This window comes from Mesoplodon bidens, assembly GCF_964165515.1.
Source record: "Mesoplodon bidens genome assembly, chromosome: 8".
In the NCBI taxonomy this organism is placed as follows: domain Eukaryota; kingdom Metazoa; phylum Chordata; class Mammalia; order Artiodactyla; family Ziphiidae; genus Mesoplodon; species Mesoplodon bidens.
Genome location: NC_138165.1, coordinates 82,234,492 through 82,253,635, shown reverse-complemented (window position 1 = coordinate 82,253,635; position 19,144 = coordinate 82,234,492). Strand labels below are relative to the sequence as shown.

Sequence of the window (19,144 nt, the reverse complement as noted above, 5' to 3'; positions counted from 1 at the left end):
TCTTACCAAGCATGAAATGAACCAATAAAAAATTCTTTTTTGTTATCATTCTCTAAGCATTAGGAAAAAATATATTCTCAAAATCTAACAGTAGTAATCTAAGAAAAAATAGTGACCCCCTCAGATTCAAAGGGAGAGTTTATGTAGCATTCAAATAAAGAAAAGATAAATGTAAAATCTCATAACTAAAAGCCAGGAGAACAACTTCTATTTAACAGGCAAGTGCATCTCAGTCACCTCGATTAGGAAAGCAAGATAATATGCATTAAAATCTTCATGACAGTCAAAAAATCTCACAAATAGCATATTTTATTTTCCATCTTTAACTCTTTGATGATCACAGTGTTTTTAATCATCTTGAATGGTTCTTCATAAGACTGTTTTTATGTAAATATAGTTTTCCCCTCAATATCCTTGCCTCCCAAAGAAAGTAAGCGTGACCCTGACGATATTTCAAAAGCTGGGCTAAGATTTCATTTGTATCAGTGAATATCATGTGTTTTACCTGAAGTAACAAAAGCTACAACCTCAAAGTTTTTACATAACTTGAAAATTCAAAAGCTTTAAAGGTACTAAGCATTTCTACAAGTCCAAACATATTCTCAACGATACATGCATTATTTTATTTAAAATTAAAAACACTTATATGATGAAAAGTTCTGAAGATGGACAGTAGTGATGGTCGTACAACAATGTGAATATACTTGGTGCCAATGAACTATACACTTCAGAACTGGTTAAAATGGTAAACTGTTATGGATGTTTTACCACAATAAAAAATTCTCCTTTATGAGCTAACTCTTTAACTTGAGAATTCATTTCCTTACATTTTATTCTGAAACATTTATGCTTTATCTGAAGGGATTTTACAATTCATTTCCTAAACGTATGCTCTGACATCATAGTAACAGGTTCCAATGGGCCTTTTTGATATTTGGCACTTACTCATTAACTTCCTTGAATTTTTAAGGAGCCAAGAAAATTGTCAAAGAAATTACTAGAAATGTGCCTTACTTTATGGCTTCAAATTTACCACCATAAAATATGAATCTTCTTTTTAAATTATGCAATAAAACAGGACAAGCTAGGTGTTATGCAGACATGATCACATGATCACAGTATGTAGTGGGACATGAGGCGGAGTCCAAAAGTACCTCAGTAAGTGATATTGAAACTGTACCCCCTGAAATGAAATCGATGCTTATAAACTGGTTACTTTTTCATGATTAAGCTAACGAGTTCTGAACTTTTAACCTATATGGGTTTCATAATTACACAGCTTGAAATCCTCATCAGAAAATCTGTCTGCTCCTGAAATTCAAATCATTTTGTAATCTTGAATAATGCATGGCAACTCTACAGAAATTAAAACATTTCGTACAAGAAATATGCAACCTTTTTTTTTTATTTTTGCAAGAGCATAAAGTAACAGAAATAAATTAGTTGTCACTTCCTTCAACTCCCCAGCCCACCCCCTTTCCCCCACACGTCCCATCTCTTTAACAATGTTTTACAAAAACTACATAATGGGTGTGGATTCATGGCACAACACCTTCTACATGAGCCAGTGCAGAGACAACTGAGTTCCAGAAAAATACCATGAGCATGGAAAAATGAACTCTGTGTCTAAAGCACAATGGTTAATAACTTTGGCTTTAGAGATCTGAATTTGATTCCTGACTCAGCCACAGACTGGCTCTGTGACAGTGGGCAAAGTCATTTTCCTACGATATCCTCCAATTTTTATACGTAAAATATATCTTGTTTTTAAAATTTGTCTATAGTAACTACAGTAATTATTAACCAGAATTATAGCAAAAACTCAAACAGAAAGCAAAAAAGATGTTAAAAATCCCCAAACAAGCAGAGAACACTACGCTGACATTACAAATCACCTTTCAGAGAATAAACACATGGAAAAATAATGTGTTAAGTCAAAGAAAAGCATACTGCTGTACCAATTTTGTATGACATGTACTTAACATTTACATTTGAATATGTATATAAAAATTTATACGCCCATTTTTAAATTATAATTACTTCTACTAGATGTGATTTCAGATGATTCTGACATTCTTTGTATTTCACTGTATTCTAAATGTTTTTAACTTAACAAGTATTAACACTTTTAGTAGTAAACAGTTTTAAGTAATTTTACAACAAAGGAAAAAACCTACAAAGGTGTCTCTTCAAAACTCCTATGTCCTACCACCTTTTACTCTTAAAATACTGTTTGTCTTGACAACTATCTGTGTGTCACTCAAATGCAACAAGCAAGTAACATAAAAATTGTCTGGCCTTAGACAAATTCTTAAAGCACTTAGACTATACTTCAAACACTATAACCAAGACACTGGCATTGTCCCAAAGTAAATGGTGAAGAGTATGAAGCGGATGCCAGGTTTTATGCATGCTTGCAGATCCAGATCTAATGGACAGTGAAAGGAGATATTTTAAAAGAATGATTTGGCTGAAGTATTAATCAACTAGATGTCATAATAAAAGATTGTGTGTCAAAAATTCAGTCCATGGCTGCATTCCTCTCCTTATATGGAGACACTATCAAATTTTTTAAATCTATGTTATTTCTTTCATATAAAGTATAATACTGTTAAAATGGTGCTCAGAATATTCCAGACAATTATTTTCACTGTATAAACATTAAATTTTCAAATAAAGTTCTAACTAAAATTTTTAAAATCTCTAAACCCCAAATTATCATGTTTACTTTTGGTGACATTAGGCCATCTGACTCTATAGTTGAATAAAAGAAACATTTTTCCATTTAAGAGGAAAATACTTAGTTTTGGAAAAATCTAAGCAATATGCTGAATTAAATTACCAGGAAACAGTCTTCCGTAAGTATTCATTTCAATAAATCTGGTGCTCATTTTCAGCTTCTGACTTCCAATGAACAGCAAAAATTTAAAGAACAGTATCTCAGGATGTTTAATATTCTACTTTTATTTGAATATTCATTTCAAATAACAATGTAGCAAGAAATATAAAAGTTCTCAATCTAAGTTTTCTTGAAACATGCCAACTTGATAAATTTTCTGTTTTTGTGTGTATACACAAAAGATACTAAAGTTTAAAATTAAAACTTGGCCAACCAAGCATTCCATATATTAATGCATTATATGAGCACAAGATTCATCTCAGATTGAAGCCTCATGTCAAGTGCAAAACAATTCGCCCATTATGTTCAGTCACTGCAGTTACATACTGAACTTCCTTAAACAGTAGTTGCCACTTGGGGAAGAGACATCTAAATAGTTTGAGTGTTTATGACTTTGACACTAGGTCTCCCTAAGGAAATGTCAACATTACTTTATCATTTTTCGCTATCACTTTCTTATTCATATTATTCTTTGTTGCTTGTTTTCTTTTGATGCTTAGCACAGCATTTCTTTTTTCCAAGTCATCAGCACACTGAATCTGCAAATTATTTTTCTAACCAGTCACATTCATTCCCCCACCCCCAGCATATACACAACATTCTTATAAATCTGTCTGGAGTCTTTTCCCTCATTTAGGCTTCAGTCTTCCCAAATACACCTAAATGGTCCATGTAGTCTGGGGAAAACGGCAAGTTCTGCAGCTTGCTCAGAGAACTCTGATTATAACTGCCATGTAGCTCCTTAAGAATGACCATGATTTAAATGTCAATATAAAGACCACTGTTTTTATACTACATGGATATGAAATGCATTGACTATATCACATAAAAAAATATTCCCAATGTCCATGCTCTGAGCACTCTCACTGCCTTAGTGACAGAAAAAAATCCCCATTTTGTCCCATTTAGGGGCTCAGGGCACCTTGGTAGTGTCTGTGTTGCCCTTGCTACACAAAGGTACCTCTTTAAAACCTGGGTAAGGGAAAGGAGGAGATGAACCATACATCAGGTCAAGGTCCCCATCTCTCTCCAGATGATTTGAGAAAACTATGATAAATACCAAAGGTCTTCATGGCTTAGGGGAAGCTGGAGTATTACCCACCTTACTGTCTCATGACATTGGAGAATTATTTAGATTACTATACTGCACTCCAAGTTCTGGCAAATTTCTTAAACTGCCTGAGTTCTGTTTTGTTTTTTAATTTGTTTGCTTTAAATATTTGCTTCAGTTTCTTGATGTAAATATTGTATCTAGTTAAAGAGAAATCCCAATAGTTCAAGACTAGAGTCTGTCATACAGAGTGAAGTAAGTCAGAAAGAGATAAACAAATACCGTATGCTAACACATATATATGGAATTTAAGAAAAAAAAATGTCATGAAGAACCTAGGTGTAAAATAGGAATAAAGACAGAGACCTACTTGAGAATGGACTTGAGGATACGGGGAGGGGGAAGGGTAAGCTGTGACAAAGTGAGAGAGTGGCATGGATATATGTACACTACAAAACATAAAATAGATAGCTAGTGGGAAGCAGCCACATAGCACATGGAGATCAGCTCGGTGCTTTGTGACCACCTAGAGGGGTGGGATAGGGAGGGTGGGAGGGAGGGAGACCCAAGAGGGAAGGGATATGGGAACAGATGTATATGTATGACTGATTCACTTTGTTATAAAGCAGAAACTAATAAAAAAATATTTAAAAAAAAGATTAGCACCAAATGTTTATTCCAGGTTGTTAAAATAAAAATTAGGAAGACTAGATCAAGAAAAGATTCCTGGGTAAGACAGCCTTTGTGTTCCTCTGTAAGACACACAATCGACTTAACTACTTAAGTTTTAAGTATCTAAGAAAGCCAAAACCAGAACTCTTCCTGATTTCCTTATCCCTAAAATATTAGCTGTGCATATATACTTTTTGAAAGAATTAGTAAAGTGAGAATTTATAGGAAACATAAAACTAATAGTTTAATATCATGAATGATTTCCTTCTAGGAAAAATGTAAACAACAATCATGGGTAATAAAGAATTTAAAGTAAGAAAATATAATTCTCACTAACTGGAAAAATTCCCAATTAATCTCGCCTATTCAATCAAAGTCAGGCAAACCAACTAATTGAAATATACATTTTAACCTTAGGGGTTTAATTCGTTCACCAACAATTCAAAAAATTCTGAAAGGAAGAAACCAAATAACTTGGCAGAACTATGAAATAAATTAAGACAACTTTTCAAATTCAACATATATAGAACTAAAAGAGGGAAGAACAAATACACCCCAACCAAGCAGGAATAAAAAAGTGTAAAAATGGAGCCCAGACTCCTATAATTGTGGGTAACAATTGGGAAACTTTAATCTGTGAGTCACAGAAAAAGGCAACTGAAACAGGCTTGAATATAAGGTAATAAATGGCTCATGTAATTGGGCACCCCAATTAGGATGGACTTCAGAGTTGACTAAATCCACTGGCTCAGAGGCCATGTCCCTGAGACCCCCTGGGTGTTGGCTCTCCTCCCATGATGGTTTCTACCTCATGCTGGAAGCTGTAGGATTGCAGTGGTTCCAAGCCTCAGAATAGGACAGAATTCAGAGGAAACTTCTCCCGCATGATAAAAAGAGCTTTCCCAGAAGGTCTCAGCTTACCTCTCCTTGAGCATCTTTGGCACAAACAGAATCACATCACCATTGTCAAAGTACAGTTGACCTTTGAAGAACAAGAGTTTGAACTGTGCTGGTCCACTTACATGTGGTTTTCTCCCCCTAGTAAATGTACAGAGAACCACCTGATCCACAGTTGGTTGAATCCTTAGATGTGGAACCACAGACACAGAGGCCAACTATGGAACTTGAGAATTGACGGATTTTGGTATCTGTAGTGGGTCCTGGAATCAACCCCCTACAGATACAGAGGGATGACTGTAATCACTGGTACAGGGAACTGGATCACAGATGAAGGCCCACAAGACTCACCCTTAGAGGTGGGTGGTCATATGAAAAACACCATGTGAGGAAGAGAGAGACTTGAACAGAACTGGAGTTGCCCTAGGAAGGAGAGAGTGGGAATGGATGCTGGGTAAGCAGACAACACTGCACAATAATCAGCTACATAGGCCGACCCCGTATTTCTAGATTGAAACGCATGCCTCATAGGCTCATAGTTGGCCTGTAGATGGTCTAATTAAACTCCAAACCTAAAAGAAGAATTCCTGGAAAATGTCTGCTCAACTGTTGCTTATATAGTCTCAATGACCAAAAGTCCATGCTTTATAAAGCAGCACACGCTTCACTGAAGAACTATTTGTTATACTGAGCTGAAATATATTTCCTTAAAACTCCTTTGGCCCAACTTCTTGGGACAGCAATAAGTGAATTTATTCCTTCTTTTCTATGATCACCCAGATATCTGAGGACAGTTAGCAGGTTCCCTTCAATCTTCAAGTGCATCCAGGTTCTGCAGTATTAGCAACATTAGGTAATTCCAATAAATCACCCCAGAGCTTTGTAAAATTTGTATTTAAAGAATGGGCTATTTAGAACACCACATGATACCATGTTAGGTTCATTTCAAACTTATACACAGTGGCTACACTCAGCTAGCCGTCTAGAAAATTAAGTTCTCACCCTGTTATCAATTACAAACTATTAGATTCTTCAACCTTTTGTTTATATACAGCTGTGTATTTCGGATTGGTGAGCTATGAGAACCATCTCAAATCATGTTACTTTGCAGTCTTTCTGGTCTGCTTATGGTTAAGAATTATGTAAATATGTGTGTTTCACTTGTAACGTATTTTGAATTGAGATTAATAAAGATATTAAATACGAACAGGTTTCTGTGCTATTTTGCTCCTGTGATTAAAGTCTGCACAAGGAGGCTTTCTTCTTTATTGCTAAGGAAATGTCACTTGATCCTTCAAAATTGATTCATAACATCAAAAGAAGGGAAGCTAAAAAGAGAACTTAAGTTAAAGCAGCAAATATGAAGTTCAGTAATCCTGCCAAAATTCTCTGGGTGAAGCTTCAATATTCATGATGGGGAAGTACGCTTCATCTTTAAACAGAAAAATTATACACTTGGGCCTCCCTGGTGGCGCAGTGGTTGAGAGTCCGCCTGCCGATGCAGGGGATACGGGTTCGTGCCCCGGTCTGGGAGGATCCCATATGCCGCGGAGCGGCTGGGCCCGTGAGCCATGGCCTCTGGGCCTGCGCGTCCGGAGCCTGTGCTCCGCAACGGGAGAGGCCACAACAGTGAGAGGCCCGCGTACCACAAAAAGAAAAAAAAAAAAAAAAAAAAAAAATTATACACTTATAGAACTTTAAAAAGCTACAATTAAAAAATTTAAGGAAATTAAATATTCTTATTTACTAAAAATTTATCTGTAGACGTAAGTCATCTGTAAATGTAAATGTAATTTGAACAAGTACCTCAATAGAAGTGTTATAAACATTAATGCAATTTCAAGAGCAGCCCCCAGAAAGTCCATTACAATGTAGCCAATTAATAAGATACAGTGAGTTTGAGCTCCTGGAAATAGAAGAACCAGCGATGTAAAAGGTTAACTAGGCGTTTGGTACAGAGCTATTCCCATGAAACTGCTGAATAGATAATATCTCTTGGTGAAAATACCAAGGAGCTAAATAGTTGCTTAAGTTTCATGGGCCACTTGTCAGTACTGAGCATATATCCCTGTTGACCTGTTTCATTTTGTTTCTCAAATCATGAGATTCCAGGTATTCAGGTGTTTTTCTTTCCATAATTTTATCTTATTTCTTGAGACCTCTCTTACCCTAAAACAGAGACACCCCACCTCCTTCAAAGAGATACCTAGCTCCTTTCCATTTTAAGAAAACTGTTAATCATTAAGAACTAAGTAGTGAACACACACACTCAAATGTTATCAAGGTTCCAGAATCGTGGAAGGTCTGGGAAACTGTCATTATACTGTAGTTTATGCCTTCCTTGTGTGTTACTTGGAAGCTCTGATATCTTTGCTTCCTACCCATTAAATTTCTAAGGGTAAATTCAATCTTCCTCCTTTTAGTTATCTGCCTCTCCCTGTTATTCTCACCTCTGTCCTCTTTCCTAGTGAAAGAGGTCGCTTCCCTCTCATTGAACACCTCATTGGATGTCAAGAGAAGACTGTTCTCTTTTCCCATAACCAGCCTCCTTCTCCTTCCAAACTTCTCTCCCATTCCTCTCCTCTGGCTCACTGTTCTTACATCATGGCAAGTCCCTCCTGGACTACAAGTAAACATTTGCTTAAATACCTCAGGACAGCTGCTACAGGGAATAAGGGCAAAAGTGCTATATTTGCTTGGTACAACATACTTCAAAGTGTTACCAGGTACTAAATTTCATTTGATCCTCCTACCAACTGTGTGTGGTTGGTGGGACAACAGTAGATGATTTTTAAAATGAGAAAAGTGAGGTTGAAAGAGGTTAGAATAATAATATGAAAAACCTGGGCTCCAACTGCCAAAGCCCCAAGCTCTCCCACATAACAGTCTAGAATATTGTTTTAGTAAAGCTGATCTCAGCTAGATACTCGGGGGACGCAACCTGATTAAAATGATACACACTTACCTATTGATGATGTGGTGCTCAATCAGTACTCAGAGGCCTTTATCATTTTTCAAAGACGATGTTTTATAACTTAAGTAGCTTTGTATTTGGTGTAATTTCAGGTACCTTAATGAGATTGCCAATTGTACGTTATATAATCAAAAATAGACGTATTTAAAAAATAATAATGATGGTCACATAACTCTTGGGCATAGATACACCTATACAAATAGCCTCAAAAGAAGCTATTGCAAGAGAGAACACTAGTAGAACTGGGTCCCATAACATATGGCTAAAGGCATGCTGTAAAGAAAGAAATGCTCATTGAATTTTTTTTTAGAAATACATTTTTAGCTCTAAGGAAAGGATTATTATAATCTCTAGTTTTATTGCCTTTCTCCCTCCAAATTTGAAGTTTTACACATATGTCAAAAATTTTGTTTTACTTTTGACTGTACTCAAATGCCTAGCTAAATTAACAGCACTATCAAGCTTGATAATTTCTTTCTAACCCCAGTGAAAGCTTTGCACCACAGATGTGCACAGCAAACAAGCACACTCAGATCAAGTGTACACACTCCCCCCACACACACATCTGCACACAGATTCTCTCTCTCATTCACTCACACACAATTGTTGCCAACCAAGGAAGTTGCAGAAGGCACCAGGCCATCACCTGGAGTGGACACAGCCATCACCTGGATTAGTTGGCTTTCAGTTACTCTCTCCCAACACCATTTGTCTTTGCCATAATAAGGTCACAAAGGCATTGATTCCAAAGTGCTCCTCTGGAATTGAAACATGCCTACAAACTGCATCCTAATAAAACATTTAAAAGACACAACATAGTTTGGTGGAAGAAAAAAGATGGACAATTAAACCTTCAATTCCAGTTAAAACTATCACTAACTGAAATCAAACATGTTTATTAAACACCAAACCACAGGTAAGAAGTCCAGGTGTTAAATATTTGAAAAGACTATCCCAATCCTAAAGGAGTATACAAGACATGTGGAGAGACAAAGCTAAGACTTAAGAAGTTAAACCATAATAAAACTCTTCAGAATTTCAAGATGGTGACTGATAAATGTTACTAGGCAATAATATATTTTTTAAAAGACTGCTCAATGATTTCTATAAAATCACAGAGTGACAGAGAATTCATTCAGAATTAGGACAGTCTGCAAATAAACTAGAAAAAAATACAATTTGACCTGGATCTTGAAAGACTGCTAAGAACTGAGCAGCAGGAGTACAGTCTTTACATGTATAAAGAATTTTATAATTCCCACTGTATTTTCACATACAACTTCTCAACCTTAACAAAGACGCTGTGGAAAAAGTTATCATTAATCACTCATTTCATCAAGGGAAAAAACTAGCATTTAGCGTAGTTAAATGACTTGCTCAAGACCTGGAAACATTTATACATATACTTATTCACTCAGTTCAGTTATGAGGCACCAGGCACCTGGAACAACAGCAATGAACAAAACCCAAGACCCTCTCCTCGTGGAGCTTCCATTCTCTAACACACACAATGACTCTTGGATAAGCAGGGCGTAGGGCAAGGACACTCCAGACAAGTGGAACATTAAGCAAGCCATGGAGCAAGAAAGCACATGGTACCTAAGAGAATAGTCAGTACAGTAGTTTCTTTTTTGTTGAGATTTGAGAAGGCTGAGTTTGAGGAAGATAGTTTGGAGGGATTCTGAGGCCTCTGAATACAATGTATGGCCATGAGCTTTAGCCTTGCTTTAGTATACACTGGAAGGAATGGTATCACTTAAGCAATACTTTAAGAATAATGTAATCTACATTAATAACAGTAGTAATATGTTCATTATAATAGCACCTAACACTTATTGATGACTCACTACAAGCCAGGTACCCTTCTAAACACTTCATGTATTAAGTTGTAAAATTAGTACTATTTTAGCTCCAAGTGCCCATGAGGAAACTAAGGACAAGAAGATTAAGTAAGGTGCCCAAAGCCAACAGAGAGCAGAGCCAAGAGATGAACTGACTCTGCCTGTCCAGAAGCCAAACTCTCAGCCACTCTGCGTCCCAGTGCACCTGTGGCAAAGAATAGTTGAGGGGTGTAGAGGGAGAGAAAAGTCTACAAATTCCTTATCAACTAAGTAACTCGGCCTGAGATTTTATTTTAGATTAAAATGTGGTAGCTGTAGACATGCAAACAGAGGAACAGATACATGAATCATGTTAAGAGTAAACTGGATTAAATATTTTTTAAATAACTGCAAGTTCAAGCCTGGAAGACTAGGAGACGATGCTCTTATTCACAGGAATAAGGAAGTGAGTGGAGGAAACCAACTTGGAGCAGGAAATTGAGCAGTTTTGATCTGAACCAGATGTTATCAGGATCCCAGGGAGGAAATGCAGAACTGGACTCAGGAAAGAAATCAGCTGGAAATATGGAGCCCTGTAACCTATTCTTGGTTCAGATATTTCTCCTTTGCAAGATGATGGGGTTAGGGTACATGATTGCTGAGGTCTCTTCTGGTTCTATAATTCTGTAATTTTGTAATTCTATAAGCAGAGAGTACTCTTTAAAAGTCTGAGATGGAATTTCTTGGTCAAGATAATCCTTTTGGACTTCTGCACTTATTTTTGAAACATTCTCCAAACTTCCTCCCAAATGTGCTTTCAAAATTTCAACAACTGTGAGCCAAAGAAAAACAACCCCAAAATACCATATTCTGACTTGTTAAAAATCAAGGGCTTGAAATAGGTGTTTCTCCTTGAAATGGGATTTTAACAGGTAAAATTAGGACTGAAAAATGAAGTAATTAATACAGGACTTTTTTTTTTAAGGAGAATTCCCTATCCCCAGAAAAACACAATACATCTCAAATTGTTCAACTACATACTGAAAAAGTCATATACTTTATTACCACTAGCCAATAACCTTGCAACCAGTGAACAGGAAGACGGGAAGAAGTCTAAACAAAAACAGAGTTTTTTACAAATGCAAAGGTTTTGCTTTAGCCCTTCTAAAACTTACAAAAGCATACGTAATCATCAGTATGGCTGGTGACCATGAAGAAATGAAAACCACTAGTTGAAATATAAACCCTGGTTGTACTATCCACGCCTGTGTCTGTGGGTTGTACTAAAAATACAGTAAAAATACATCATCAGGAAGTATGTCCTGTGAGCTTGTTTCTAGGTAGCTGGGGACTCCACAAGAGGGCAACAGAGTGTTCTCAGAAAACAATGTGGGCTTAAGGACTGAGTGGCTGGTTTTAGGTCACTAGTTCACTGTGCAAACCAGTCTCCAGTTCAAAACCACATTAGATCCCTGAATGCTTCTTATATTATCAAACAATATGTCCTGATAAAAGCATTCTCATTTTAAAATTAGTCATATTGGCACTTTCGTTTCTCAAATATTAATCTAAATGTTTTATCATCATATCTTCCTATAAAACTATTAAACAATGTAATAACATTTAAACAAATTTAAGGTTTTTTAAAAAAAGTTAAAATGTACTATAAAATAGTTTAATATTTTAGTATTTAAATTTTAAACATTTAATGGTTAAATCAAAACACACAGGTAAAAACTGCACTAATCACACTATCAAAATATTATTATTGATGTAACAGTTAACATTTGAGTGCTTAACTATATGCCATACTGGACTTAAAAGTTTTTATAGTTTATGTAGTTTTCCTACACTGACCCTGTAAAACTAACTTATGCCCATTTTACAAATGGGTAAATCAAGAGTGAAGAAACATGCCCAAGCACACATAACTAATAAGGGATAAAGCTGAACTGAAACTGTAATATCTGAGGACCAGATTTCACAGGTGACCCAGGGAGCCAACCCACCCTCGCTGGAGTCCAGGAAAACCACTGGCATCTCTCCAAAATGAACCCCTATGATAGTCAAAGATAGAAACATTCTCCCTATGCACTTTACCACATAATTTTACTTTTGTATATTTAATAAAACCATGGCAGTAATTCAGTTTACATAATAGAAGTTATACATTGCCATATTTCAGTATTGTATTGCAATTGTGTTCTAAAACCAACTCAAGAAATAATAAAGACAATTAACTAGGAAAACAATCATTAAAAAAGTTCAATACTCAGAGGTTCTCACACTCGAAAAATATGAGTGAACATTAAGCATTGCAGTGGCTTATTAAGCATCAGTCTTCAGATTTCTTAGGGCCTTTACATATTGCAATGAGAAACTGATGAGTATTACACAGCTCTTGGGTATGGCATTGAAATGAGAAAGACAATAGCCTAACTACCAAAATGTTTAACATCTAGGGCCCCAAAGAGTGAAGGCTCACCCAATAAATTAAGAATCAATTTGTGGTAGACTTTGGAAGGAATGCAAAGAGCAATCAACTGATCTGAAGTATATTTTCCTTGTCCTACAGGATATTAAAAGCTGAGTTAGTATTAAACTTGAGAAGACCATCATCACTTTAAAAGTTTAAAATAGGATAAGAGACAGTGTATTACCGTCCTATTGCTGCTATAACAAATCACCTCAAACTTATTGAATTCAAACAAGGCAAATTTATCTTACAGTTCTGGAGGTGAGAAGTCTGAAATGGCTCTCATCGGGCTAAAATCAAGGTGTCAGCAGGGCTGTGCTCTGACTACAGGAGAAGCTGTTCCCTTGCCTTTCCAGCTTCCAGAAGCTGCCTACATTCTTTGGCTGCATTTTCTTTTTTTTTTTTTTTTGCGGTACGCGGGCCTCTCACTGTTGTGGCCTCTCCCCTTGCGGAGCACAGGCTCCGGACACACAGGCTCAGCGGCCATGGCTCACGGGCCTAGCTGCTCCGTGGCATGTGGGATCTTCCCAGACCGGGGCACGAACCCGTGTTCCCTGCATCAGCAGGCAGATTCTCAACCACTGCGCCACCAGGGAAGCCCCTTTGGCTGCATTTTCAAAGCCAGCATTGTCCAGTTGATACTTTCTCACACTGTATGTCTCTAACCCTGACTCTCCTGCCTTCCTCTTTTATTTATAAGGATCCTTGTGCTTACATGTAAATATTCCAAGATAATCTCCTCATTTTAAGGTCTTTCACTTAATTACATCTTCAAAGACCCTTTGCTATGTAATATAGATACTCACAGGTTCTGAGCATTAGGATGTCTAATGTCTAATTAGAACATCTTTGGGGGCCCTCCCTACCGCAAATAGCACAGAATATAGTGCCCTGCATATAGTGCACACTATATATGTGAAACTGCACATAACGGTTAGACTCCAAATGTATTCTATTACTCCATTTGGAATTAAATTGTACCTGTAATCCAGATCCTGGAAAAGGAGCTACAAAAGAAAGCAACAGGGGTAGAACTGGCAGGCCTTTGCAGTAAATTAGATGCAGGCTGCAGGCACAGAGTTGGAGTTAACCATACATGCATGGCATACTAGTTTTGAATAAATTTTGTTATTCTCCATAGTCCTATTACATATCTTTTTTTAACTATGGTGGTTAACTGTGTAAAAGCAAATTCATGCTTATTTATGATTGATGAATTTTCATAATTAGAAATCACACATACAGGGCTTCCCTGGTGGCACAGTGGTTGAGAGTCCACCTGCCAATGCAGGGTTCGGGCCCCGGTCTGGGAAGATCCCACATGCCACGGAGCGGCTGGGCCCATAAGCCATGGCCGCTGAGCCTGCGCATCCGGAGCCTGTGCTCCGCAACGGGAGAGGCCACAACAGTGAGAGGCCCGCGTACCGCAAAAAAAAAAAAAAAAAAAAGAAATCACACATACAAACACCCAACACACTGCCTTGGCGTACCGTAGAAAAACAAAATAGAGTGTGAAAATTTAAATTCTAGGTTCCAGAGGCTGAATCTGCCACTTACTACCTGTGTGATCTTTGGCAAGTGACTTTCAATTTCTGTGTTCTCAGAAATTAAAAATGGGGATCATACATAGCCCTTGCCTGCAGAGTTGCTCTAAAGTAAAATAGAATATGTAAGTGCCAGAGACATTCTGGGCCACTGTCAGCGTTCAATGAAATGTTAAGCCATTGTTGGGTAAACTAAGTCAGTAGCCTTGAGCATCCAGCCTTGAGCATCCAGAGAAGAGACATGCATGTAAAGTTGTAAATTCCTAGTTGTCCCATAGAACTTGAAGCAGACTGATACATAAACCTGAAGAAACTTGAGAATGACGGTCACAAATAGTTAAGTTTTCACACAACATTTTGCACAAATACTAGTTATCATAAGATGCAAAATGCCAAAGCTGCTCCAGTAATATTTTGGCAAAAGACAGGCTAGAAATAGTGCAACATGGCAAAAACTTGTTTCTCCTGTGAGGGGGCTCTAATGGGAAATCAAGTTAAAATAAAACAAAACCTACCCAAAGAGACACCACATATGCATTATGAACTGTGTTGGCCAAAGGAATAACAGAAGACCAAAGACAAACCACTTCCAGTACCAGAAATTTTGAGTCATTTCTTTAGAAAATCAATTAAAATCTATTAGCCCCTTGTCTGATTTTTAAGTAGAATACCATCTAACCTCTAACTTCAGCCTCTACTGAAGTGTACTGGTTGGCTTTTTCATACACTACATAAACGGCTTCAGCCTACACTGCTTTCCGATTCTAAGTTTCTGTTTTTCCTGCCTTATCCTTTCCAGCTAGGCCTTCAGTGGTTCCTAATGGCGTTTCTCAACTGCACTCAGAGTCTTTCCTAGAGCTGAGGTATGTGAGCTTTAGCACAAGGATTCCGTACATTCACCCACGTCTCTTTGCGCTTCCTTCTCCATATAGTCTAAATGTAAGAGATGATAAGGTAACCAACTTGAAAAAGAGGAGAATTGTAGTTTTATCCAAGTTCAATACTATCTCAAAGGATCTTGGGAGAGTTTGAAATGTCACTAAACAACCACAAGCATCATATATAATTACTGCTTAATCTAAAGTGACAAAAAAGGTTAAAAAGGCTGGCAGAAACTTCTTTCCACATTAGACAAATGGACTATAAGGAAATTAAGACTGCAGAGAGAATGTCAGAAAAAAATAATAAATAAATAATGCTGTCTTTTTCACTTACATTATTTTAAAAAAATTAAAAATGGGAGTACAATTATTTCTGGCAATATCAAAAGTGTAAGTTCTTACCAACTCTGCAGAACAATACCAATTAGGCTTCATGTAGCTGTGTTAAAGTAAATTAAAGGAATGGGTAAACCTGTACACAAATAGTACTAATTCTTTGCTAGGATTTTAACGGATTGTCTCACTTTTCTACCTTATTTAGTAATGGTGGTGAAGTCCTTTTAAAAAAGGTTATACATAATAAAGCTGTTTCTGTGTCTAGTAAATGAATTATGGTTACAAAGTACAATGCCAAGCTAGTTAAAAATAATTCTCTATAGGACAAATGATTTCCCTGGGCACTGTTCATGGAATCATCCGTTCTGTAATGAGCTCTTGGATGAGGCTGGGTAAGACATTTTCTCCTGGCCCTTCTTAAACCTGCCACATTTCAGCTTTTCATTTTAAGGCACTGGACTTCAGTGACATTGGAGATGGGAGGACCTTCTACATTAATAAACAACCGAAATACCTAATGTATTTCTAAGGAAGAAGGTATCTGTAGAGAAGAAAAAAGGGAAAAACAGAAGTGAAAGCCCTCCTCTTGTGTTATGAGGGTAAATACTACATTATTATTTACCATAAGACCAAAAAATAAGAAGTGTGCATCAAAATGACAAACAGCAAGAACCAACTGTAGAGAGGAAAGCTTTCTTTTTTGCTCTAACTCAAGTGTTCTTTGAGAATCGAGTTTGGATAAAATATTGTTCCAGATATTATTAATACAAGGATCAAAAAGGAATTACTATCTCCCAGTCTGTGTCCTCTAGGAGCTTACAGTCTATTTAGGGAGATAAGTTCCTTATGAAATGGCTAATTAAAATGCAAAGCAAATGAGAGTTGAATTCCAACAGAAAACAGGGAAAATAAATGTATAGAATGTCTGTAAAACTAATGTAAATTTCAACGGTCCAAAAAGATCTTATGGGAAAGGAAAAATGCAAATTTTATCTTAGTTCAATAAAGCAGTTATTTATATTCCAATCCAGTTGATTAAAACACGCAAATACCCCTACCCCACTGCCCCGAGATCGCGTAAAAATACGGAGAAACATGTTTACAGACTTAAATTAGCCTAGTAGTAAGAGTCTAAGGATGCACAGCAGAAGAAACTTAGAAGCAAGGATCTTTCAGGGAAAGCTGTAGTTCAATTCTGGAGAACACATTAGCCATTGATCAGAGAGCCCAACACAGATGCAGTAAAAAACGATATATCTCAACAGCATAAGCCAGTGTATTGCATCTGAAGAGTTTAGTTTTACACCTTTTTCAGTTTAGCATCAGAAGACTAATGCCATTAAAACAAGGTAATTGCAATGGGATTATTCGCAAGTAAGTGGCAAAACATGTTCAAACTTTTTGAAATATTCAAGTCAGCGTTTTTCACTGTAGCAATAAAAACAAAAACTACCACTCAAGAGAGTTGCTTGCCAGCTACTTTAAGGAAAATCTTCACCACAGTTCTTCACAAGACTTTGCTCCCCATTGTATACTCTCCTTTGAAACACATTCAAATCTCAGGCATTAAGTTGAATATTAATGGGCCAAGGATAAACTCCAGAGCCAACAATGACAATGAGAACTCCAACAGCTTCAGAGCCTGACACTAATTTACTGAGGCGTATCAGGAACTCTTGGGAATGAAGTGTCTGCTAATTAGGCCACCATGAACAGACTCCCAAACCTTGACAAAGTTTTTCCCAGCATCTGATGATGAACTGTGATTTATGGGCTGTCTAGGTAAAACTCAAACAGATGGTATCTTTTAACAATAACTGACACGTGAGTTTGTTAAGGATCTCAATCTCTGGAGAAACATGTGGCTCTATAGAGGAAAACAGAGAAGAACATTTTTAGAGTCATCTACCTTATCTTTGTCTTCAACGACATCTGCCAAGACATCATCTGGATCCAGGATTCCTCCATCTGTGTATTCTAAGTGATGAATCTTCACCCAGTACCCAGGATCCTGTTGTAGAACAACCAAGAAGTTTCATGACTAAAACTTTTCTAAAAATGTAAAATACATTTTAATTTTTAAAACAGACTCCTTAAAAATATGCTCTAGCAATAACAAAAGTTTTAAACACCTAAAACAAATGTTACCTGTTTATTGGGATAAATTTGTGGCATGTTTATCCTGTTTAACTTAAGTCAGTAAATCAATGTATACATATTTTATCAGTTTTCCTGGAAGATAAATTGCAATGGAAAAATAAATTGCCCCAGCCATTTGTAAAGCATATTCAAGGAATTTTAGATAACCTTCGCTTTAGGTAATCCCAAGAATAATCTGGAAAAAGAAAGATCTTCTCAAGGGTACTTTCTGAAATTGGGGATTAGAAATTCAAAGATTCCTAAAGCTGTAGGAAAAAAATCAAAAGGCAGAAATCTGTGATGGTAATAGCTATCACCTCGGACATACAAATGCAGTGAGAGGACCAACATCCTCTTCAACTCTTTATCTCTGTGCTGTGCACATATTCTCAACTCTAAGATTGGCAATGACATCTGGGGCAAGAACTCCAGCACTGATTTCCAGTCCCTGAAGCACGGCAGCAACTAGAACAATGTTCACAGTCAAACAGGGGCGGAGGGTGGGGGGCATCATTGAGTTGGGGTAGCGATTTAGGAGATTTCCAAGTATTGCTTTTTAAAAATTGCTTAGGCGTTTAAAGCTTAAGGAAAGGAATTACTTTCTCAAAATTTGATATGTAGCTAGATACTCTGATCCAGCTCAGTTACTTATATACTGCCTATTTCTGGAAAAGATATGAAAGTGAACCATTATGACAATAAGAACATGAATCAATGAATGAAGAAAAACATTAGTATAGTTTTTACCAGAATACCCAAGCTATAATCAATTTGGTTCTGTGATGCTTAGAAAGTCCCTCAGTGTGGGAAACTTTTGAGCTATGAGCACCAAATATCCACTATAGGAATAGATACCAGTTTGTGAGAAGACATAAGTTTTCCTGGGATAAAGCTCTAAACCTTTACTATATGAATCTTTGTAAAGGGTAAGTCCTAACACAACCCTCAGAATTCAATTGCAATTTTAGAAAAACTAATAGAAATGGTTGCTATTAACCTTCTCTTTAGCTGTCCCCCAGTAAAAGGCAAGGACATACTATTAAATAATAATTCTTTTTTTTAATTTATTGTACTATTTTTTGATACAGCAGGTTCTTACTAGGTATCCATTTTATACATATTAGTGTATATATGTCAATCCCAATCTCCCAATTCATCGATAATAATTCTTTTAAAGCAACTATTCGGAGGGCTATTGATATGCAGCTCAAGTACACAGCTTTTCAGTAATCAACTTGATAAAGCAATAGGCTTAAAAAATCTGAAGGAATCCTCCTCAGGTAATCTTTCGACATTTCAAAATTAAGTTTTCTATAGAGCATCTAAAGAGCTCTAAGATTCCAAATAGAATGAAAGGAATTTATTTTGTTTCTAATACTAGGCTTACACGTGGAAACACTAATGATTTATTAGGAAACAGCCCAATTCTATCTTGCCCACATAGAGATCACAAAG

At 36.7% G+C, this 19,144-nt stretch overlaps 1 protein-coding gene across 2 annotated transcripts in view; it reads right to left on the bottom strand.

Moving 5' to 3' along the window:
- PARD3B (par-3 family cell polarity regulator beta) overlaps positions 1-19,144 on the bottom strand; it is a 1,049,764-nt gene that overhangs the window by 898,176 nt on the left and 132,444 nt on the right. For both annotated transcript variants that reach the window (XM_081242115.1, XM_081242116.1), the window contains exon 2: positions 17,460-17,561. In XM_081242115.1, the coding sequence (XP_081098241.1) occupies positions 17,460-17,561 (102 nt within the window). The remainder of the gene's footprint in view (positions 1-17,459; positions 17,562-19,144) is intronic.